Source organism: Pleuronectes platessa, chromosome 19 (genome assembly GCF_947347685.1).
Source record: "Pleuronectes platessa chromosome 19, fPlePla1.1, whole genome shotgun sequence".
Classification (NCBI taxonomy): domain Eukaryota; kingdom Metazoa; phylum Chordata; class Actinopteri; order Pleuronectiformes; family Pleuronectidae; genus Pleuronectes; species Pleuronectes platessa.
In genome coordinates this window covers 6473281-6498253 of record NC_070644.1, presented here as the reverse complement: position 1 = coordinate 6498253, position 24973 = coordinate 6473281, and the positions used below count along the sequence as shown (strand labels likewise).

At 41.7% G+C, this 24973-nt stretch overlaps 2 protein-coding genes across 2 annotated transcripts; both read left to right on the top strand.

Annotated features, from left to right (window-relative positions):
• Nucleotides 1–362: 362 nt before the first annotated feature.
• Nucleotides 363–5294, top strand: LOC128424698 (zinc finger protein 703). Its single transcript, XM_053411038.1, has 2 exons — nucleotides 363–1030; nucleotides 2206–5294. The coding sequence occupies exons 1-2, from the start codon at nucleotides 794–796 to the stop codon at nucleotides 3736–3738; spliced, it is 1770 nt and encodes a 589-aa protein (XP_053267013.1). The 5' UTR covers nucleotides 363–793; the 3' UTR covers nucleotides 3739–5294.
• A 10984-nt stretch (nucleotides 5295–16278) lies between these two features.
• On the top strand, nucleotides 16279–24737 carry LOC128425119 (GRAM domain-containing protein 2B). The gene is made up of 14 exons (XM_053411630.1): nucleotides 16279–16532; nucleotides 16972–17088; nucleotides 18967–19054; nucleotides 19142–19211; nucleotides 19304–19407; nucleotides 19507–19602; nucleotides 19678–19749; nucleotides 21308–21388; nucleotides 21574–21685; nucleotides 22082–22198; nucleotides 22957–23047; nucleotides 23214–23318; nucleotides 23479–23563; nucleotides 23954–24737. Exons 1-14 carry the CDS (start codon nucleotides 16444–16446, stop codon nucleotides 23990–23992), a joined length of 1266 nt encoding a protein of 421 aa, XP_053267605.1. The 5' UTR covers nucleotides 16279–16443; the 3' UTR covers nucleotides 23993–24737.
• The last annotated feature ends 236 nt before the right edge of the window (nucleotides 24738–24973 follow it).

The following is a 24973-nucleotide window of genomic DNA, read 5'->3' as shown; positions in this document are numbered from 1 at the left end:
AAACCCATTTCAAGCCTTGGCGGAGTTACACACGCTTCTGAATGCCAGTGTAGTTAACAGCTTGTCCCCATTTGGCCCCCAAAAAGAAAAAATAACATTCAACACAGGTTTATAAGAAGGCCACATCTTAATGAAATACAAAGTGGCCCATGTAAAAGGAAAGTCCTTTTCTGATGAATCTCTTAAGAAAACTGTATCATCAGCAGAAGGCAATGAGTGGGTTATGAGTTATCATATCAGGTTATAGTATATACATGAAAGTGGTAGGTGTAAGGATAGCCTGGCTCCGCCTTTTACGCACGTCCTCCCCGCCCATGTGATTATGGATGCGGCCACCCAGCGGACACACTGCGCCTGTTCCTCTGCGGAGTCAGTGAGCTGCTGAGGTCCGGACCGGAGACACGCACTGGGACGTTTGCGCGCAAGTCTCAGGACTCTCTGTGAAGTGCTGCTGTTTTAAGTGTCTCCTCAGAAAGGACACAGTGTCCGCTTGTTTTACACGCTGCAATTCACGAGGTGGATTTTGCCTTTTCTCTTTTAGTCTTATTTTGGTTTGAAGACAATTAATGGGAGTAGGATCCGTGTGGGAGATGAAGACGCAACGGGACTGAGAGGCTTCTCCGTCCTCCGGGACATTTAAGGACGTCCGGCTGTGGTTTGTTTCCTCTCTGGGACATGTCTGGTGTCTACGTGGATTACAACAACAACAGCATTTGAACTCTGTTTATCTTGGACGAACAAGTAGTAGCCTGACGCACGGTCCCCGAGGAAAAAGCGCAGCGCCCTCTCCCCAATGAAATATCTCCCTCCCGGATCAGCTCGTGTCAGTAAGCGGATCGTGCCCAGTGAGACCCCCGACAGAAGAGACCCTCGCCCCGGTGCAGTGGTCTCCTTGTTGACCCCCCTGGACCCACTCCGTCAGTCGAAGCGGCTTCCTATCCGAGTCCTCACCATGTTGACTGCGCACACTGGACACTTGCTGCACCCGGAATATTTACAGCCTCTGACGTCCGCACCAGTCAGCATCGAGGTATTTACTGTCTCCCTCACCCTGTTGCTACTTTTGTCTTTTCCACCTTTGCACCGCAGTGCTCTTGAGCTGTGTGATGTGGTGAAAATCCACCGAGACAGGTCTTAAAGTCCTGAAATCAGTTATGGAAACAGAGGAACAGAAATTTAAAAAATCCTCAACAGTGGAGAAATGTCCTGTGTATAAATAGCCTTACATTACTGACTAACCATTTATGTATTTGATTCCACATTCAATGTTGACCTGAATAGTTAAGTAATTAAATAAGCATCTGTTTGGCAAAGCAACAAACAAACTCTTACCATGACCTTGTCTTGTGTCATTATCGTAAAAAGTTATATAAATGCTGGTCCTTATATTATTAACAATCATAATCACCCAGCTCTTTGATCTAAATTATACTTTCTAATTAGCCCTGACAGTCTATGCATGATCACTTGACTGACAATGAATAAGCAACTTTTTAATAGATAATTTGCCTAAATTCAAGGATTTGCCATTGTTCTATATCATGATGATTAAATGTAAAAGTATGGTTGAAGCTACAACGTTTGTTTTCATGATCACTCATCTACATATATGTCGTATCTTGATCAAAAATGTATTTTGAGAAAATGTTGATGAATTACAAGTATTAACACGTCTTCATCTCTTTTTTGTTGTTGTTGTTGGTGAGGGTTTTTTAAACCAGAAAACCCATAAACACTGATAAATGACAAGAATGAACACCAGCTCCTTTAATTTCAGTGGCTATGTTTCGGGATTAATTGGCATTTTTCATATTATTCATGCTTAAAAAAGGATTGACTCAATTAATATAGATGTCAATTATTTAATTGTTGATCGACTAAGTGATTAATTGGCCAATTTTTTCAGCTCTAAGAAGTATTGTACACATGCTTGAGTTTGGGGGAATTTTTCGGGCTTGTCTTTAAAAAACTATATTCAGATATTTTACTGTCTTAAATTCTTAATTGGGATAGTAATTATCAGATTAATCAATATGGAAAACCATAGTTGCAGCCCTTAAGTTTGCAGACCTACATATGACCACAGAGGACTTCTGTTATTTGGTTTGTGGGTTGTTGGTGTTTTGTTGCATGAAAGACAAAATGTCTCTAGAGAGAATGAAGTAAAATAAATGTAATAGCTAATCACATCTATTTTTGTTGTAGCTGGATGCCAAGAAGAGCCCATTGGCCCTGCTGGCGCAGACCTGTTCTCAGATCGGTAAATCAGACCCTCCATCTTCCTCAAAGCTGGGCTCCTCCTCCAGCCATGGGGACAAGGAGCCCAGCAGCCGCTCGTCCAACTCCATCCTGAAGCTCAGGGAGCGCCGCCCCTCTGTGGAGGACAAATCCAGCTTCAAGCCCTACAACAAGGGAAACGGGGACTGTCGCAGGGACGGAGTCACCAGCAGCAGCGATAAAGTTGCGTTCAGAGTGCCCAGCAATAATGCTACCACTAATGGAAATTCAACCAGTGGCCTGCAGTCCTACCCTCCCCACGCTGCCTCACCAGGTTCGAGAGCCAGCAGCGGCTCCCCATCAGGACAAGCTCAGCAACAGCAGCCGCCTCAGAAGCAGAGCCAGTCCCCTGGTGGACAGCCCACGTCACACTGTCAGACGCCCAATGGCGAAGCTGCACATGAGCGGGGCAGTCCCTCCAGCACGAGCAGCAGCAATAATCATCCTCCCAAAAAAGATGCTGATGTAAACAAGGCCGGCTCAGAGAGTCCACACCATGCGAACTCCAGCCACGCTCGAGCCAGCACAAACTGCAGTAATGGCAGCTCTGATGGTTCCAACCATGACGGAGGTAAAGCGGAGACTGCCCAGCCTAACCTCAGCTCTGGACATATTACACCCATTTCCCCTTACAAAACAAGCCAACCACTCTTCCCCCATCCCTCATCAAACATGGGCTACCATGGATCTGTAGTTGGGGCGTACGCAGGCTACCCGTCTCACTTTGTTACTGGGCTGGACCCAACAAAGTCAGGCCTCGGTGTTGGGGGCATGGCCCTCCCAGGAAAGCACCCGAGCTCCAGCCCTCTCACAGGTTCCTCCCCTCCTTCACTCATGCAGGGTTTATGCAGGGACCCCTACTGTCTAAGCTACCCAAGTATGTCCCATCTCGGCGGAAGCAACTGCAACTCCTGCATCCACGACCCTTCCTCAAGCCTCAAATCAGGCTTCCCGTTGGTGTATCCCTCCCACCCGCTCCACTCCCTCCACCAAAGCTCCCTCTCATCCAGCGCGCCCTCCTCCCTCTCCCATCCACTCTACACGTACGGCTTCATGCTCCCCAACGACCCCCTGCCTCACGCCTGTAACTGGGTCTCAGCTGGGGGGCCATGCGACAAACGCTTCCCCACTTCAGATGAGCTCCTGGCTCACCTCCGCACACACACAGCACTCTCTATAGGAATGGACAGTAAGATGCTCTCTGTTTCCTCCTCTGGACCGGCCTCTTGCCACCTTCACCTCCCCCAGCAGAGCAGTCCGGGCTCCATGCACAGCTCCCTATCACTCAGGGCTCCTCCGAGTCTGGGTTTAGCTCGCTATCACCCCTACAGCAAGGTCCACCTGCCCCCTGGTCCCCCCTCCATCTCCCTGCACTCTCTGCCCACCACAGGCCCGTACTACCCACACTACGCTCTCTACAGTCAAAGACTTGGATCCGCATCTGCACTGGGATACCAGTGATACTCCATCTGCTCAAACATTTTGAAGACTGGTTTGACGATTTGGAAAATGTGCTTATTCGCTTTCTGGTGGAGAGTTGGATGAGAATATAGCATCTGCAAAAAATAAGGCTACAATCAGCAACCAGTTAGCTTAGCTTAGCACAGACCCTGGAAACAGGGGGAAACTGCTAGCCTGCATTGTGCAATTGTAGCAAAATCCACCTCTGAGTTCCTCTAAAGCTTAGTATTTAATGTTTTAAGTTTCACTTTTGTTGCATGTAAAAATCAAGTGTATGAATGTAAAAACTACAGTTTTCAGTTTTACCAGGGACCAGTTTGCAGAAGACAAGATGGGCTCACACATAGCCCCTCGTAAGATGGCTGCAACAAAATTTTTGTCATTAATGATTCATCTGCAGATTATGTTTTTCATTAATCGACTAATCACTTAGTCTATCAGAGGAAATTTAAAGAAAAAATCAGCTAAAACAACTAATCTGTAAATCAACTAATTGTTGCTTCTCTAGAGTTGATTTGTTCCCGACTATAGTGAACTTTTACCTGGAGACAGAACCTTTGCGCTAAGCCTGCTGCTGCCTGTAGCTTTATATTTAATGTCCAGACCTGACTGGTTTCAGTCTGCTCATCTGATTCTCTGCCACAGAACCAATGAGTGTATTTACCAAGATGTCAAAGTATAACTTAGTCAGTACTTAATGCGGCAAGTTGCTGCTTCTTGTGACTTCAGACTGGATTTAAGTGGAACTAGGATGAAAGACCAAGTCCTGGATTTTGACTTGAGAGCATCTTCACATTTTCTTTATACATTATATCTGAGGTTTGGTATTTCTTATCAGGGCTCTACCCCTAAGGAACAGAGGACACACGTGGCTGTTGCATGTCTGCACATTGCTCGGATACTTTTGCAACAGACTTGACCGCCCCACAGGTGACTCCTTCCGCAACTTGGACTCGGCAAATTGATGGTTGGACGCTGTGTAATAGCTCCTGGATGTTCAGGGCTCTTGCTGCAAATGACGATGATTAAGAGCAGAAAAATGTCGTACGGCAGGGGGTGGCAATTAGCTGATGTTAGTCTGGCAGCAGTCACCGTCCACCCTGCAAGAGATGCATGTAAACTCAACACAGCAGACACACGTGACTGTTTACCCCACGTTTTTCGATGATTTTCTTTTGGGTTTTTCTCGTGTTTTGTTCCTCCTGAGAAGTTGTATTTATTTAATACCGGGAATCTAGCTTTCATGTTTACCATATAAATCTATTCTCATCTTACAGTCCTCTGAGCAAACATGTGGGAGGCCAGATGACGGGTGTTGAATATATCGTGTCTTAACGCTCCAGAATGAATGTTGAAATCACATCTCTCTCTCTCTCTCTTTCTCTTTCTGTCTTTCTCCCTGCAATCCTCAGCTGTTTTCTTTTCTTTATTTTCAAAGCAAATAAAAAAAAATGAGATGTGATATTTTTTGTAAAAAAAGAAATGGGGCACCCTGGGGTGGCATCCAGTGAAAGTGGAGGATCATATTTTGTTAAATAAATCACACTGAATATGTATTTTCTCTTGTCCTCATTTCTGAGTTGGTCAGTTTTTCAACAGACGGAGGAGTTGGAATCAGAATCAACAGCAAACATCTGTTGCTTGTCACATATTCAGGGCAGAGGAGCCCACTACTGGCCATGGTCACACACTGAACTTACACTTTATACATAAAAACCATGATGGGGATGTAGTCATCATCAAGTGGACAAATATCAATATGTCATTATAATGTATTTATCATTATCTTTTAGTTGCTATACATACATATAAGATATAAACATGTATAAGGGTATATTTATAGGGGAAAAGTTGTGATTGAATATATATGTGTGTGTGTGTGTGTGTGTGTGTGTTTGTTTTGTGAAGCAAACCAACAAATGAGACAAAAAATCTGAAATAAAATTGAATAGAAAATATAAATAAACAAAAACAATGAACAAATAATGGTATAATACACAGTCCGGTCTATGATTCATACTAATAGAGTTGCTTTATGACAAGTTTTTAATGTTTTTGCCCATAGTTTCATCATCTTTTTAAGTGTATTTGTTTTATCTTACTCTTTAAATCTAGTAATACAGTTCTCAATATGAATTCAATCTTTTCTTAGTCTATAGGATGTGTGGTTCCTCTTCACCTGCATCTGCTGTATTAAGATCAGATAAATATTTCTTCAATAAGATCAGTTCACTACAAAATGTCTTTGAATCTGTCTGAGCTCTTTAACCAGCTCTGGCAGGCGACGTCACTCTACCTTTCGGGGGGGTAAAGTGTTGAAATAGTGAAAGGAAGACGTAAACGTTTGTCAGCGAACATGTCAGGGAGGTTTTAGCAGGGAGTAGATCTGTACAGCACTCTATTTTTACGGTGAAAGAATCAAATGATTGATGACTCGGGGTGTGCTTTACTTCCGCTAATTTTTCACCGTGTGTCGACAGTGAGATTGTAAGCAGACCAGAGGGCTACGGCTCACATTCCTGTGCTCTGCAGTGAAAGCAGCGTCACCTTAAAGTAGCAGCATCCTAATGTAATGGATTTAGTGTTATTAAAGAAAAAAGACTGATGCGGAGGCAGCATGGAAAAGTCTAATCAAATGTGCGTTAGTGTGCATAATAATTGACATAGTCAGCATAAATATTTAAAGAAAGGCAAAGCAGGTTCTTCAAAGAGCCTAAATAGAAAAATTGAAATATTCCACAGTGATGTTCCCCCTGAAATAAGGCACAGCAATACGAACTAGCACAGTGAGGCAGCCATCCACAGCATCAGGTAAACACACAGTAGGATCATGATAAGCATCAGAGCCAAAGTGCTGCTTCCCCTGTGCGTTCAAGACGAAAGTCCTCCTGACAAGCCGCTCGAGTTACCATGGCTACCGCATGACTGGCAGCGGTAATATGCCATTTCCTCGCAACATGACACTACGGCACCCTTGGCGAAGTATAGATGACCCACGCTGGTCACTCAGAACTCTGACAAGGGACCCACCGGGGTCAAAGCAGCCCGTCCCCGCTGTAACAAGAGAAAGTGCTCCTGTTTCATCGCTCCGAGATGCTGTTGTGGGGTGTCCAAGTTCGGCAGGAGGGCACCAGATCCTCTAGGCCCACTCTGGAGGTTTCATGTTGCCAATATGTTCCAGAAACACACACACACACACACACACTTAGTTTATTAGTTAGAGCAAATGGGTTTGCTGCTTTCCAATCGTTCCCGATCAGGTTGTTTGTTTCAGTGTGCTTTTTGCTTTTCAGGTATTTCAGCTGTGTTCCCACTAGCACGGGTGTGACGTACAGTGTTTAATTTGGATGACCAAATTAAAACTTTAGGTTTAATTAAGGTTCAGTGTTTGGGATTTAGTGGCATCTAGTGGTGAAGTTGGATATTGCACTCAACTCTATACCTCTGGCCCCATTGACTCCCTCCGAGCATAGAGGGAACCTACGTAGTGGCCTTCAGGTAACATGAAATGATGAAAGAGCCTCTCTAGAGCCAGTGTTTTGTTTGTCCATTCTGGGCTCCCGTAGAAACACAGTGGTGCAATATGGGAAACGATAGTGTCAATTCCAAGGTTATGAACACAAAATCATGGTTTTGTATTTCTTTCTTGCATTTAGTGAAAGACATCAACATCGCAAGGGACTGTTAAAGAAAATAAGCTTTTTAGTCAAATCTTTCAAATGTTGTTAGATAAAAGTGTGTGGTCCCTGATAACAGAATTGAAGTGAACTGTACAAATATTATAAGAGAAAACAGAAAAGGAGGAAGGTCTTTTTTGGTTCAGATTATGGAAGTAAATTCTCGTTTTTAAATGGTAGGGAGCAGTGAAATCTTTTTTTAAAAGTACTTGAGTACTTGATTTTACTATCTCTAATTTCACTTATAGCTTGTCATCTGGTATATTATTTATACCATTTACATTTGAATGCTTAAATGGGACTGCATCATTTTAAATACATTTAAATTTCTGTAGTTGTAGTTGTAGTATAAAATCAGTATAGACATGTATACTCCCTAGAGGTGAGGATAGGACCACGACTGATGCTGACTTCTCTTGTATCGTTTGTGAGGTTGACATTTTTGGTTCAGGCGAAAATATTTGAAGAACCTCTAAACGGTTTGCTCTGAAATTTTCTACAGATAATCTTGCTGATTCATGACTGCCACTTCCGAGTTGGATGCTTTAACCAAAATGCTGTTCATTCACTTTAAATGGGATTGACGTCATGCGTTGATTAAATGCATTGTTGTTCTGTTGTATCATGTTGGGCAGAGCTCAACTTTTCATGTGGCAGGGGAGTCACCAGCCAATTAAACCATGTTTAAACCAATTGAATCTGGTTAATGCGAAAGAGGCGTCACAGCCAGCTGGTGACCCTGGTGTGTGTTCATCTGGTTGTGGTGGAAGGTTAACATGAAAGCTGGCTATGTTGTGTGCCCCCAGCATGAAACTGTTGTTGTCGTTATGACGATCACACCAGCACGCCCAGTGTTAACGCAACACATTGGAATGAGTGAGAGTCCACTTTGGAACTTCTGGTGATATTTCATTCAGGTTCAAGTTTTAATTAGTACAGTTCTTTGTTTTTTTAATACCTGTAAAACTAATGACATTCCCAGTGCAACTTGACTGCACTTATTAGCATATGTTCAACTAAGATGGTTAAAATGGTGACTTTGGTTCCTGTCCTTCCCCTCACCTGAATACTTTTCCTACAGTCCCTAAGTCATTCTTATAGCTGCTATCTGTTACTTCTTTCTATTAAGTACTTACTTATATTCTTCATCTGTTTCTGGTCTCTTCCCCCCACAACCCTGCGGAGTTAAGCTGACTCATCATTCATGATTTATCCAACAAAACTTTCCCACCTTCCTTTATGTTACTGTCTTACTCATCCGCTCTTCCCACCCACATTCTCTTCAAGTCAACCAGGGGATTCATCCTTCACATTACAACTTGTGGTTACCACAGCCCCCTTTTTATATAGCACTCTAAATTACAGCCAGAGTGTGGCGGACATATTTCACTGTAATGTATAAAAAGGCTGTGGGTATTGGTCTTGGAGGTGAGGGCTGACTGCCTGGTTGGTCTGAGTGAGTCCTGGATGCAGCTTGACAGCTCCGGTGATTAATGGTGACAGACTGCGGGGCTGCTCCTTCATTACATGACAAGTCTTTAATCTCTCTATCAGCGTAAACCAGCTCAAAGAGTCCGGATAAATAAGAGGGTGGAATCAAGTGAGGTTTGAGGGAAAAGACGACCAAGGATTTTTTTTTCCAGTGGCCACTCTGCGCTGTGGAGAAGTTTAGTGTTTTTGGACTGGTTCCTTTTGTCCTCAGAGGCAGTAAAATTGTTTCTTGCATTAAAACCATTAAGCGAAGTCACAAATTATGAACATCTGCCCGGCTCTCTCTGAATTGTCTGTGAGTTACAGATCGTGGACCGCTTCCCAGAAATGGACTCCTCTGCTTTCGTTTTGTCTCCCCTCCAACTTTATCACTTCATCCATCATCCCACTATAAGGGCTTTTCAAGTGGTCCAAAAATAAAGAGGACACAGATGTCAGCCATGCTATACTGATGTTTCTAAACCGCCATAAACCCATCACTTACATCCACCCACAGGCCGAGGGGAGAAATGTTGAAAATGTACTTTTTCTCACTTGCAGAAAAAACACTCACCAAAACCACTGTCAAACGGAGCTGATCCACTACAGCGCTCATATCTTAAATTACACACAAAGCAATAGATTAACCTGCACTTGAGCAGGTATTTCAGTTTCTAAAACGGGAACGAGGGAGATCTATCCCACGTCTCTTTCCCCCTTGTCTGTTGGAAAAGAAATGTCGACAGGGGGAGTTTAGCGGTGTACAAAAGGGCAAACGCAATTATGGTTTTGCTGCTAATATGCATGGCCCCAGCTGGTTTTGATCTGGCAGCGATCTCAGGCTCTCCTAGCCCAGTTGTCAACTCTCATGCATCACAGGCCCGATGCTTAGCGGAAAAACGTGCTTTGGCAGCAACCTAGCAGAGGCCTGGAGGCCAGCGGGCGCTAGTGGGTTAGCCACATGCAGGGGGGTGACACCATCCTCTCCCTTTTCCGCATCTGGATCCTCATGGTCACATTTTCTCATTGGTCGTGGTTTTTCACCCTCTTCATGAATGTAACCGGCTGTAATTGGCCGGCGTGACCCTGAGCAGACGCCACGCCACAGACTTGGGAGGTCAGAAAAGGGCTCCAAAATACACACACAGGGATGGCAACAGAAAGAGAGAGGGAGGGAGAGAGAGGGAGAGAGAGGGAGAGAGGGAGCATGCAGCAGAATGAGATGCTTGCATGGAAATAAGCAGACGTGATTACTCAAATACAGTCATTAAGGAGGAAATGTTGTTTTTCAAGCTGTCAGGATGATTAATGACGGAGAGCAAATCCACTCAAATTCTGTTGTTTAGTCTAACCACCAGACCTGATCTCTGCCACTAACTCAGATCAGACAGGATGTGTTTGTTCAGCAGTGTGTGTGTGTGTGTGTGTGTGTGTGTGTGTTGGATCAGTAAAGTTTTTTTTTTTTTTAAAGCTTAGAAAGGTTATGGGGGAAAGAAGGAGAATGTGTAAAAGAACAAGAAAATAACAACATATAAGTATTTCAGCATTAAATGTTTTATTTCAGTAGCGATATTAAACTTTTATAGCTATAAAGTATTTATAGATAAGACCCTTTACAAAAATACTACTAAAAAAACTTTATGGAGCTAATGTTAGCTTAAAGTCAGCTACATGTTTAGGGCTGATAACATCAGACGGTTCAATCTGAGTACCGTCTTCTTGAAGCAAGAATCCTGCTTTTGCCTATTTCTGTCTTCCATAACTCTTGAACTCTGAAACCAAGGAGCCAAAACAAACCATGGGGTACCCATGCCGGTGATCTGGCCGCCACCCTAGACGCGGAGGCTCGAGCCCTCCTGTGTCGGCTACAGGCTCCCTGCTTTCCGTCCGCATTTCACACTATCTATACAGACAGAATGCCCCCAAGAATTAAGAAATCTTCTAAGAGTCAACATGAGAACAAGGACACTTCCTGCAGCAGCTGCAGGTTTGGTTCCGGCACTGGCCTTCGCTCTTTGTCTTCACCGCTTTCTCTCTCAAATTGCACACATCATCCTACCAATAACTTCCAACAAAATCTCAAAAGAAAAAATGCAAGTCATGCCAGAATGAAAAGGTTTAACAGCAGTACCTAAGATATGGCTGAGTGAGTCACTTTCAAAACTAATATATGTATCTGCCCCATGTTCGGCTAATGATGAAAACTGTTTCCTGTAATTTGAAAGATGTCACTTTCTTATGAAAGGAATTCTCATATATCTTTTTTTCTGGTTTCCTTCATGTGCACCACATTCACTGTGAACACATTTCCTGCCGCAGTAGTCACCTGTTCTAGAGTGTAAGTGTCAACACGTTTCTAGAAAATTAGCTGTCTTTGTGAGTTTTCCAGTCCACACGCTGCCAAAGTCCTCAGAAACTCCAGATGTTCCCCAAATCACGCTGGAAGGCCGATAAGGAATCAGCTTTCAGAAGATGTCTTGTGCCTGGACGCGTGATTTAGTAGCTGTGAATGATGAAACAGTGTTTCAGTGTCTCGCAGCCCCACTGGCTTTCATCATTATGTGCAAGCAGCTGCGGGTCTGGGTGATGTGATGTCAGCGGCTGGGAACGAAGAGCGAGATGGCACATCAGCTCTTCTCATTTTTGTGTCTTTGAGTATTTGGACGTGGAGGACAGCGTCTCTGTTTGCTGGAGCGTGACACACAAATAGGGGAATGTGGAGATGAAGCACAAATGAGGTCGAGTTTCAACGATTATTTCCAGCGTGAAGATTCATCCATCTCCTTTAAAAGTGGTTTGACAAAATAATCCTCACTCAATGTCCACTTAGGCTACTAGCTTTTTCCAGGCCTGGGATCATGGGAAAAAGCTGTAAAATTGACCTACAGTTAAAATAGTTCTGTAAAAACATTTTCATTCAGCAAATTACCAGAATTTCCCAACATTTTAATTTACATTTATTAACAGTTACAAAATAAGTGCGTCAAGTTCCCAGAGACTTCAATTTGAGTATACATACAAACGTATTACATTTACAAAGACAAAGACACCGCATCACTTGTGCAAAGCTGGGATCTGTTTAAATTTGTAGAACAAAGGACTATTAATATATTTAATTATTCATTTCCTGACTCTGGGTCAAAATACGCAAAATGGCAGCGCTAGTATCCAGGATATTTTGATTTTATTTTTGGATAGTGTGGGAAAGTGGAGACGTGTTGTTCATCTTTATATCTATGGTTTTACCTTATGACGTTTTACCTTGATGATGATGACGACAATAACGATGATGACGACAATGATGATGATGACAACAGTGATGATGATGATGATGATGATGATGATGATGATGATGATGATGATGACGACAATGCTGAGGATGATGATGCTGATGATGATGATGATGTTGGCTCTAGATGAAATACTAGGGGATTGCCAAATTTAGTACAATCAACCCGAAGAGAAACATGAATGTCAAATGTCAGCCTCATGGTGGCAGTATAGTGCGAAAGTCAGGGAATCTCCATTAAGATACATCTTGTGGGAACCATGAATGTCTATGAAAACCATCATGAGAATCCTCTCAGTCCTGTCGCTGATTAGTCAGTTTGGTCTGAAAACAAGCAAAGACAACCGCCTGACGCCGCCAGCGATGCAGCCATGTTGCAAACGAGGCCCGAAATTGCGTTGAGGGTCAAATGAAAAGTAGAAAGCGGTGAATGCAGTGTTCCAGTGATAAGAGGAGTCAGGATGAAGGGTTAGGATAGTAGGAGGAGGAGAAGGAGGACAGCACAGATGACTGACACAAACAGTGAGGGAGTTGGACAGATGAGAGCCACAGGCGTCAGGAGCGGGGGGGACGCAGGGTCAACACATCGCCATGTGCATTGAGTGTGGTCCGGCAGCTGTATGCATGGGGGAGCCTTGGCCTCCTGCTCTGCATGTCAGGGGCCATGATTAATGACCTGCAGCCCTGACTCGACACCACCCCCCCCTACAGTGAAGTCAGTGCAGCCACTACTCGTTGAACTAATGGACGAAGCCAAGGACAGACAGACATGCACGGGAGACGGCGGCTCGCACACACGAACGCAGGCAGACACCAAATTAAAGCCGTTTCCCTCTAACAAAATCACACATTTTCCACCTTTCCCAGGTAATTACAGGGCGGGAGCGAGGATTTCTTGGATTACCGTGTGTGTGTGTGCACGGCTGTGTGCGTCTGTGCAATGTCGAGGCAGAGGAGGTGCCCCGTGCCTCTGTACTGGTTCCCAGCTTGTCAGGCAGCTGTCGAGGAGTGATTTATGACCACCAGACTCCAACCTGTCTTCACTGCCAGTTCAGTATTGTTACAACTGACAGCTAATGAGGCCAGACATGCTTTCAAGCAGAGCACTTAACAGGACTTCAATCTTCCCCCGTCACAAATACCATTTTTGCACTCGCTCGCTTGCTCTCTCTCTCAGAGACACACACACACACACACACATACACAGACCCCCCCCCTCTCACTCAGCTTCTCCCCCCCGGCCTCCCCCCCTTTTTTCTCTATGCCTTCCTTGTTCTCTGTCTTTCTGTGGTGGAATATCTGACAGGCACTGAAAGGGCTTCTGCCTACAGACGGAGATGTTTCTCAGAAGGCAAAGGCAGCAGAAAGAGTGCCACTCTTTCACACACACATATACACACACACACACACACACACACACACACACACACACACACACACACACACACACACACACACACACGTTTACTGGCAGTGGGCATCCGCTAATGCTTGAGGTAATCTAATCATCAACTCTTTGTACCAGGCTTCCAGGAGCAGCTACAGAATAATGCTTATTTAGGTTCTTGCTGAGTTAGAAGAGATGATTGATGTCATTCTTATGTCTGTGTGCAAAATATGAAGCGAAAAGATTAGCTTAGCTTAGCATAACTACGGAAAACACAGGGAAGAAGTTAGCCTGGCATCTCAAAAAGAATGCAACGTTCAACTCCACCACAGGAGTAGCTGCACTAGTATTTATTCGACAACTAGTTTCTTTACAAGTTAAACATTTAAATGGAATTGTGTTGTTTCCAGGTAATTTCCTGGATAATTTTCATTGTACATGTGTAGTAGGTGAGCTATAAAATGTGAAACATATCTACAGACAAACATATACATGCAATTCAGTCATTCATAATAATAATAAAGTTTCCAATTCCCCCCAAAAATTTGTAAAAAAATTTGTAATATAGTAATTTCTGTCCATATGAATGTCAATGATAAATTCCAAGTACAATTTTATAACTACCCACTTAATTCAATTTCCTGATAATTTCCTAGAATGGCTTTTCTGTAATTAGTTATTATAATTTCCTTGACAGAATTTTTTCCAAGTAATTTATCACTGGATCACTTTTTTAACTTGACTATTTTTCTGCTTTTATGTTCAGCTTAGATGGATACATGTCAAGTGTACTAGATGAATAGTGTGTCAATTATTATCTGTTTAATTAGTAACAAATATCGTTAAAGTGGTGAGAAAGGAAAATGTTATCAGTTATCAATGTTCTCATGAAACTTGAGTTTATCAGATGTTGAACTATTTCTGCCCAGTAGTTTAAAGGCTGTTAATTTAACAGCCTTTAAACTTTATTTGCTTTTTGCTATGTATCACTATCAAAGAGAGGTCACAGTTCGCATTTCTATTTGAGAAAGTAATGTAATTACATATTTTAGTTGGTGAATGACAGATGATGAAAATATGTTTTATATATTATAGCAAATCAATCCTGATCACATTTATTTGAAGACGTGAACCAGTAAACAGACATGATCTCCGTGTCTCCCTGCTCTCCTTCTCTATGAATAATCCAGTATCAGTGTAAAATCCCTCACAGAGCTTCCCACCTTTAACCCCTTGCTCCCTGTCAGCCATGATTAATGACAGGCTAACTAGCTGCTGGCTCACAATTCGCTGGCTGTGCCTTTGTCTCCAGGACACTTAATGAACTCTGACAAGTCTTCTGCAAACCTCTGGACTAATGTTTTCATTAACTGAGTCGACAGCGCCTCCTGGGGGCTGGAGAGCAGAAGTGGAGACAACAGATCCTGCTATACGGCCAATGAGGTAGTTTGTCATGTGGTGTTTCCAGGCAGATAACTCCAGTCTAACTTCCCTTCATGTCCTACATCTTCTGAAGTTACTATAGAAAAATATGTATAGTACAGATGTTAACCCTTTAAGCAGCAGGTGATCCCAACAATGTTTACACCCATATAACATTTGTATCATTCTAGGGTAAAGAAATCAACAATTTGTACAATTTAGATGAAAAACCCTAGTGAAAATATCACTAGGATTATTTCATATGAAATTTCTGCCAATAAATCTCCTTCACCTCAATCTTACACGATGGGCCTTTAAATTAAAGTACTATATTATTATTATTTTTAACATAAACGATCTAAATTTACCACTTCAACCAGCTGTAGCATTAAAATGCTTCTTATACATTCATACAACAGTAATATCAATCATTTTCACTATAAAGTGTAGTATAAAACTTGACTAGGGCCCTTCTGCTGCATAATCAGTACTTTTACTGACATGCTGCCAGTGATGCAGGAAGTAAAAATGTAAGTAAAAGTCATACATATATGTAAATATATTATCAGTAAAATTACTTTTAGGTATTCAAGTATCACACTTGTTTTGTAGAAGATTTGCCCCTTAAAATCTTAATGTGAAATGTAACTAGTTCTTATACGTATTTATTGAATACAACAATGTGAATACAATACAATATTTTGAACTGGGCTGTAGTAAAGTAAAGGTGTAGGGTAGTAGAGAGAACATAGTACTTGAGTAAATGTAATAAGTTACTTTCCACTACTGCTCTTTGCTGACTATACTTTGTGTTTTGACAGTGTGATACTGTCTGGCTCTTCCATCGTTTCCAGGGTTCCCTGAGGGTAAAATCCAGACTGTACATAAATCTCACCTGAAATGTACTCACAATACATCGCTTACACTCTGCTGCCCCCTGCTGGGCGTCTCCCTAAAATGACCTCTGCTGTAATAGAAATAGTAACAACGTTTCTCATGAATTCAAGGTCCATGAGTTTTAAAGAAGTAGACCAGCAGCTTTAGTGCTACACAGAGTGAACCTGACAACGGCTCATTTCAGCTTTGCACGGTGGAGAGGTTTTTACGCACAGATTTTACGCACAATCCGACCTTGTAATAGCTGTGGGTTTGGGATATTAAGTTTGCCTTTTGACCTGTTTTATAACCGGTAATTACTTTCATCACCGAACACTTTGCAGCATGATTAAAGCGACGTTAGTTCTTGCACAGAGGTTCTTCTTCCTGATGTTGTTCCCTGGTGCGCCCTCCCCCTTTTCCCGGCTCCTCCTCTCTCTCCCTCGGGCTCGTCGACGAGCGATTCCCAAACTTTCCGTGTTGCAGCTTCCTGGAGCTCTTGTGTTTTTTCCTTTCTGTGGAGCAGGGTGGCCCAGTGGGGACCGTTGCTGGAGCCCGTGCAATATAAATGAAGTGTGCAACAGATGGAAGAGATGACCGAGCCGGCGGACAGACCTCTGACCCCGTTATCCACTCCGGAGCAACTCCTCAACAGGGACTCCCGGGGGAATCGGTGAGTGTGGGTGAGATGGAGAGGAAGGGCCTGGTCTGCTGTCCCGCCACAGAGGAGGCCACACAGGCCTAATGCATTGTGGTTGTTGGCTTGGATCTTATTTCAAGAGCCGTGCTGATAGATTAATGGATGCATGTGATGTGTACGTGGCACTGGATATAACCAGACAGGCTTTATTTGAATTTAGTGAAGTCCAATCAAAACTTTTCCCATTTTAGTAATGCACGCTACTCTGCTTCGGCTGTTACATGGAGAGTGTGTGGGGTTTCTATTCACTCCACTCCTGCAAAAATTGGATGTGTCACAACAAGTTGGACAATGTGTGTGTGTGTGTGTGTGTGTGTGTGTGTGTGTGTGTGTGTGTGTGTGTGTGTTTTCAAGGTGAGTCATTGCAGGAGGAGAAGAGAAGAGAACAGTGATTGAGTTTTAATGTGTCCAGGTCTGAAGTGGAGAATGGAGGAGAGAGGAGGAGAGGAAGGTTGCCTGCAGACCTCCTGCTGTGTGTGGACGCAGAGTCAGACCCCTCAGAGAGCAGGAGGAAACCAGCCAGCCTGAGGTACAGCAGGTTATATTATTTCTAAGTGTTAATCGATATACAGTATTAGTCAGTAATCACAATTTCTCCTAAATATCTGTGTTCTACTATATTCTCATTCATTATCTGCTTAAACACCAGCCTTGACTCTTTATGAGGCTTATCAGTGCAGGGAAAAACAACTGCTGCTGCTACTACTACTACTACTACTACTACTACTACTACTACTACTACTTCTAATACTAATAATGATAATAATTGCCTGTCAAGACACTGGAGGATCCTTACAGATACAACAACAATCTGAAAAGAGCAAGATGGCAGGACATCATCAAAACAATATGCAATAAACACAATACATAAATGAATCTGCTCTAAATACATTATATTGTTTTAACTGTGTTATAAACAATTTAATAAAAGTTCCCTGCTCATAAATATGAAATAGCAAGCTGGATGTCAAGTGTCACGGATTAAGCTGATAAACCCAGTATAACCAAAGGGACCTGTTGATAAATCTTTTGGTGTATTGACAGAAAATGTATATAATATCGATTTTTTTTCATGTAAAAAGTCTGAAATATTTTCATTCCAGCTTCTCCAATGTGAGAATGTCTTGCTTTTCTATGTTTTATAATATTATAATATTATTTAAATTATAATGTTTTCTTGGATATTGAATTCATTAGGATATTGGTCTATTAATTAGGATTTTCATTGTTGATAGGCAAAAATGTCGTCACTGTGACTTCACCAAACATTGAATCCATCTGTTGAGAAATGAATCAGCAGATTAGTTGTTAGGTGCACGCCTTATTAATGCTAAATGTCAATATTTGCATGTGCAAAGAGAAACTGGATTCGCTGCTGATTGTTGAATATAACTTCTAATTAAACCTCAACTCTGAAGTATAACTTTAGTTGCTTAGACATAAAAACACATTGCATCATTCAGTTCAATTCAAAAACTTAATTCATACAGAGGGAAACAAGGGAGTTTGCAGACAAAAGTGAACACATGACATTAAATGTACACACATAACAAAAACAATCTACAACACCAATTAGACAGAGATAGAAAGAGTTGAAGTAAATATTTGGAATCTAATGGAATCCTCGCACATATTCTTACATGTCAGTACACACAGGGTAAAGTGACCGTTCCATCAGACTTCCTCTGATTTGTTTTACAATCACGTGACTTTAAACAAATCCCTCAAGGCATGGGCTCATAGAGAAAATCATGTGTTACTGTGAGGTCGCTGAGAATCTCATGTTTTCACTGCTGAGGACTCGTTCAGGATTAGCTGTGTGTGTGTGTTTTGTGTTTTGTCAATAGTTCACACACACACACACACACACACACACACACACACACACACACACACACACACACACACACACACACACACACACACACACACACACACACACACACACACACACACACTTTGCAAACTGCTCTTATCTCTTTTGACAAATAGCCGATCGGTTCAAATTCAACATTATTATACCCTCAAATAACCCAAACTAAATAAATATCTACAGATGTTGGGTCTTAGGATCCCCTCAGTATGACATCAGGTGTTGTTTTTCACCTTCTAACTGCAGCACAACTCTATAATCCCACATAACTACTTGATACCTTCATGACTGAGAGCTGTTTACAGATTCTGCTGTTGCTGTGTAAGCGCCTCTTGCGTAACCACAGGTGACTCGTGCAGTGTCCCATGAAGGACGTGTGATTGTAGAGTCTGTGTGGATCAGTAGATGCAAGCGTTGGTGTGTTATCCCGAGCGGTGACTCCTCTGAAGCCGTTGCTGTTGTAGTTGGTGTTGCATGTCGTCCTCAGCTGTTTCTATGCCACGTAACCGCAAACCCTGACCTTTTATTTGCCAGAGTGAAACCTGTGGAGCAGCTTTCACCAATGCTGAGCACGAGCGACTTTGACACCAAGATTGAAAGGAAGAAATCGCAGCCCATTCAGGTAGGGATATGAATTTTCACCAAACCCTGTGATGGATTTTTAACACATTTTTGCAAAATCCTACAAATAGAATGTCTATATTTTCAGTTATCGAAGACAAATACCCACTATCACAAATTATTCAAGGACGTCAGCAAAGATGAGCTGCTCAAACAAAGTAAGTGTGAGATGAAACATTTACCTTGATGGGAAAAGCGCAGAAATCGGATTGGATTCGATCAGATTGCTAATCTTAACGTGTGTTGACAGGTTACACGTGTGCCTTGCAGAAAGACATGTTATACCAGGGCAAAATGTTTGTCTCTGATAACTGGATCTGCTTCCAGTCCAAAGTCTTTGGCAGAGACACCAAGGTACGAATTAGAAAAGTCATTCATCTTCAGCACCAGCACCATGTTGAAACATCTCACTGTGACAATTACCTGAGATTAAAAAAATCATATTTTCCCCAGATCTCAATCCCGGTGATGTCTGTGACATTCATCAAAAAAACCAAAACCGCATTGTTAGTGCCAAACGCCCTCGTGATTGAAACTACAAGTGACCAGGTAAGAGGACTGTGGAGACCAGTTTGAATTTCATTTGATATAAGGAAAGTGATTGTAAACTTCTGTTTTTCCCAGCATGTGTTTGTGTCCTTCCTGTCTCGAAACACCACCTACAAACTGCTCAAATCCATCTGTATTCATCCCGAGGTAAGTTACATCTAATATGAAACACTCCTTCATGGGTAATGGGACTCAGTATCTTCTCAATAGAGCTTGGATGAAAGTAAACATGGCGCATGAATCGGAGAAGCCTTCAACAGCGAAATGCGACCACTTTGTGCTCGTCTCAGAAATTCGATGAGATTAACTCAAAATACTGCAAGAACAAAGTTGTAACATAATGATGACAACATTGCTAAAATAAAGTTCTAATATTATGGGAATACAATTGTAATATCACAAGATTGAGGTTGTAACATTATGAGCATTAAGTCATGGTATTGCGAGAATTTGGTATAAAGTTGTATTACTAAGAGTATAAAGTTGTATTATTAAGAGTATAAAGTCGTATTATTATAAAAATAAAGTTGTAACATTAAGAAAATAAAGGATTAATATCATGAGAATACAGACCTTATATTATCAAAATAAAGTTGTAATATTACCAGAATATATTATGACTTTTTCTCGTGTTATTACAACTTCCTTCTCAAAATCTCAGAAGTATTTTTATCATCAGTGAAAGAGTATTGGAGACATCCAATACTCTTTCATTCTCTATCTCAAACAAATGAAAACCATAAAGAATACACAGTGGATGTGAACATAATAAATCCATTGAGTGCTGCTATAAAAGGGTGAGATCTGATTGTATTGTAAATCCAGACCTTCACCAGGGCTATTCAGCTTCAATAGCAAGTGGGCCATAAAGAAAAAATCACTGGGAGTTAATGGGCCACACAGAATATTTGTCAAATAATAGCAAGAAATAACTCTTATATTGGTTGGTGCATAGAATGAACTAGTGACCGGCACTTTAATCAGGTATCAGGGAACATGAGGTGTTTTCTGACAGGTCCATACCCACACATGTAGTAAACAAGGGGAATGAAGTAAAACAGTCTCATGTCAGCCTGATTTGCTGACAGTCATTAGGGCCATAGAAATATTCAAAAGGTTTAAAAGGTCCTCCACATCTACAGCAGGACTGTTGTGATTGGCTGTCAGCGTAACAGCCCAACTGGACACTAACAGCAAAGGTAGCAAGTCAGTGATCAGCACAGTCCAATATTTACTCAGGATTCAGTGGAGAGAAAAAGAAACAGCTAAGAGACGAGTGAATATTGCACGTACTTTCACCCTGCAGCTCTTTCCTAGTAGCAAATAATTTGTCAGTGGTGTGTTTACAGTTTCTTTCTTAATTAACCGTGTTATTAAAAAAAGAGCAACATTTTCTTTTCTTCATGAATAGCGAAACAACAAAGTCCTTCTATAAATGTGAATATATAGATTTCGCAGTGTGAGAAGGATTATACATGTTCTACCTCAGATTTGAAAAATGTTTTTCTGGTTGTACGTGTAAGTTAAAGCCTCAACCTTCACTCTGGAGCAAGAATCGGTCTTTACAGCTTCGAGAAATAATGTGACATTTATTGTGATAGTTATTGGTAACAACTGATGATTTTTTTTTAGTCTTGATATAATATTGGGCCATATCACCAAGTTGTATTTTCTGCATACTCAAATGTGTTCCCTGTGGTTGCAGGTGGACAAGACTTGTAACAGCCCCGTCCCGTCTTCCTGTGAAAACAGCTTCAGAGTCAGCAGCTCGTCGTCTCTTCCGCTGGTCAGTCAGGGGTCTGTCCGTCCATTTTACTGGAATGTTTTCATTGGACGTATTCATTGTACACGAGAAGATTTGTTTTTCAACTTTCCATTGTGACATAAGATCTATAGAAACGCCCTGCTCTCATGTTATACAATAGCCTCTCAGTATGTGGCGTCCATTTTACTGTATGGTTTTTCCTGCAGGATTTTTCCAGAGACTTCTCTGACCTGGACGGGGTGGTGCAGCAGAGACGACAGGAGATGATGGAGAGCAGCAGCTCCGGCTCTCAAACTCCAGATTATGACAAAATAACTGGTTTGTGTGCTCCATCCTCAGCCCTCTGTGTAAACGCACCACCTTTACAAAGCTACTATTTACCCAACCTTAATCTACCTATACATTAAGTTTGTCTGCTCTCTGAATGTGCTCAGGGTGTCCGCTGTTGCTGTGGCTACATTCAAAGTGAAATTTGAGCCACGGAGGCTTCGCTTTTTGTTATTGGGAAGACAGTTGACACGGAAAACAGTTAGGACCCCATTGAATTATACATATCCTCCGCTTATTGTTTCTACCGTTCATCACACGTAGCCAGCCTTTCCCTTCTCACACAGGGAACATGTTGATGTGTAAGGATGTTTGTGAATGTGAATATTTACTCAGGCTCAGGGTAGGCGGCTCCAGTCATGGGTTCCCCTCTGTTTACTTGAGCAGACTTCAGCGGCCTCCCAGGCTCATTCCTGAGTGCGGTGAAGAGCGGAGAAGTTTCAGTCCTCGCAGACATTCACCTCCAGACCCCAGGCCCGAAACACAGAGCTCCACTCAACAACGGTACTTTAACAACTGGATCCGTCTGAGTCAAAGGAAGCTTTGTTTCTGCCTCTGTAGTCTTGAGTTTCACTTTTCCCCAGAAGGAATTCAGTATCAACGAAAATATCTACAATTATGAATATATGAATCATTCACTTTTTATGTTTGTTTAAAGAAGTGCTTTGACTTTATGGTAAATCATATTTTTATTTTCTTTTTTTAGCTTGGCTTAGCATCAGGACTGTGGTGGCAGAAAAGCCTGTTGATTGGCCACTTTGCACTTAATTGGTCAAATTGGATATAGATGTATTGAGATCAGATTCATGTACCATGTACACAGAAATGTTCTGCTGACTGTTTGCATTAAATAGGCAAAATATCCATTTGAAATATTCAAATATTTTCAGTAAATGAAAATATCCCCATAAAAACATATATTTGTATTCACTAAATCCAGATCACTATCTAAATCTGCACCACTACACTCTACTGCCTAATATATATATTTTTTTAAGATGTAAAAAAAATGCCCCTTTTAATTACAATGAGGTAAAAGTGAAAGAAAAAAAGTCCCACCCATCTACCAAGTTTCAAGAAAATCAGGTCAAAAGTTTTTTAGTAATCCTGCTAACACTCAAACAGCAGCGGGTTATATGTTTCCCAAAATGTGCACTTTTCTTTATTGTTGCACCCAAAACAATTGTTTCTAAAATGTAAAAATGCAGTTTTACTTCCTCTACTAAATCTACTTTTCTCTGTTTTATCTTTTCGATTTACAGGGTCAGCCAAGCCAGCCCGAGTAGTCACACTCACAGACAAATCCTCTCAGCCCAAGTCGTTACATGCCATCCTCCTAATCTATTTGGTGTTGTGAGTGGCCTTTCATTATGTGGAATATGAGAAGCCCGGTTTGTCTGACAGGACGATTGTTAGACTCCCATTTCCATAACTTGGGGGCGTGTCAGCGGTTGTTCTGTGAGAAATGTCAGAGTTTGAATGTTCATCTCTTTCTCTCTGTGTTTGTGTGTGTGAGCAGAGTTAGTGTTCTCGTCTTGTCCTCCTGTTACATGGCTTTCAAGATTGTGGCTCTCGAGCATCGTTTGAACTCCTTGGTTTCCATTGGGGAACACATCCGAAACGAGTAAGAGCTTGACCCACACGAGATTTCAGTGTAGAGCGTTGTTCTCCAGACATCAGATTATATCACGTTCCCGAATGCACTCACTCTGCTTCATTTCATCTGGTTAGAGCCACACACCACACATTGTTTGGTCCATGATTTAGTGCAAATCTATTTGCAGAAACGAAGTGAGCCACAGGTCCCAGGATCAAGTGAATGCCGAGGTCTATGGAGAACTGTCCACCAACCTGTTCAAGCTAGAAAAGGTTTGTCTGATTTTAATAAACTGTACAAGAAAATCTTTCATATTTTATGATCAGAAAATATTTAATTTAATTTGTAGATTTACACAAATGTGATGCACCATTGAGTCAAAGTAGGTTTGATCTCTGAATAAACAGTCAATGACTAATGAGCAAAGAGTTGATCGCTATCAAACATGGCTATTCACAGAAATGTGATGTGGCAAACTCTCAATCAGATAAGATAAGATAAGCTAATGAGCTGCTGGTGGTGGCTTCATATGTAGCATACAGATAAGAGTGTGGCATCCATCTTCTCATCTAACTCAGCAAAAAAGTTGTATTTATGGACGTCTCCACAGTATTTAACATTTTATATGGTGTTAATATAAACTAATATTTGTTTCATCCTAGATTCAAAGAAACCTGCGGAAGCTACTTGAAGAGACTTGAAGAAGATGGTTGGTCTGCACAGAGGCTTTATCTTTTATTAGACAAACTCATAGTATATGGTTAGTGATCAGGAAATGGAGCCTTGGTAACGAGGTCCCGCTGGTACACGCGATCAACCAATCACAAGTCAGCCTCAGCTTCACAACATTTAAAAGCATCAACAGGCTAAAACTTAAACCAAACATATGATAGGAACAGCCTTCTTGGACTTTTAAGATTGAAACCTATCACATCCACTAACATGGAGGAGGCAGGGTTTATGATCTATACTGCAGTCAGCCATCAGGTGGCGATCAAGCTGCTTTGGCTTCACTGTTGGGGAGCAGTCATGTCATCCACCTTCATACACAGCAACCACAGGCTGACCTCTGTAGCTCAGATTAGGCAGTAGATCTGATGCCAAAGCCCGGACAGCTCATTCAGAAAGTTTTCTCAAACTGGTGTGAACGTCAACTTAAATTGTGCAATATCTTTCCCTTTCCACTCAGGACTATTTTATGCTAGAGATGAAAAGCGTGTTAGTGTGTACAAGTGTTAGTGAAGCGACATTTTGAAGCATATGTGTAGCATTTATCTGAGCGCTTTGATTTAACATTTCACAACAGTAGGATTTAGTTTTTAAGAGGGTATCTAGGTGTAAAGGTCGTATATAACTGGTTTTACAAACATTTCAGAAAAGGTCAACTTGTGCTGTTTTAATGTTCTTTAGTCTTAACCTTGTGGTCAATAAATTATATTTATGTTATTTAATGAGTGTTTGTTTATCTTTTAGTAACATTCATGGCCATTAGGGAATTTTACATTGACATTGTGTGGTATTTGGAATCTGAAATTCACTGTCACTGTAAAATGTTTAAATATCTTATGCAAATAGAGCATTTTTTCAGTTGTAAATATGGATTTCTTTCACTAAAACTAATTAGAGTGATTGTTAATGGCCCAATTTGTACTCATTACCAATTACGGTCTATTCGTTAAAAT

Coding starts and splice junctions, on each gene's coding strand:
- LOC128424698 (XM_053411038.1), top strand. CDS start 794: ATGAAATATCTCCCTCCCGGATCAGCTCGTGTCAGTAAGCGGATCGTG. Junction 1,031..2,205: donor CCGCACCAGTCAGCATCGAG/GTATTTACTGTC, acceptor TTTTTGTTGTAG/CTGGATGCCAAGAAGAGCCC.
- LOC128425119 (XM_053411630.1), top strand. CDS start 16,444: ATGGAAGAGATGACCGAGCCGGCGGACAGACCTCTGACCCCGTTATCC. Junction 19,055..19,141: donor AGAAATCGCAGCCCATTCAG/GTAGGGATATGA, acceptor CTATATTTTCAG/TTATCGAAGACAAATACCCA. Junction 21,389..21,573: donor GCTCGTCGTCTCTTCCGCTG/GTCAGTCAGGGG, acceptor TTTTTCCTGCAG/GATTTTTCCAGAGACTTCTC.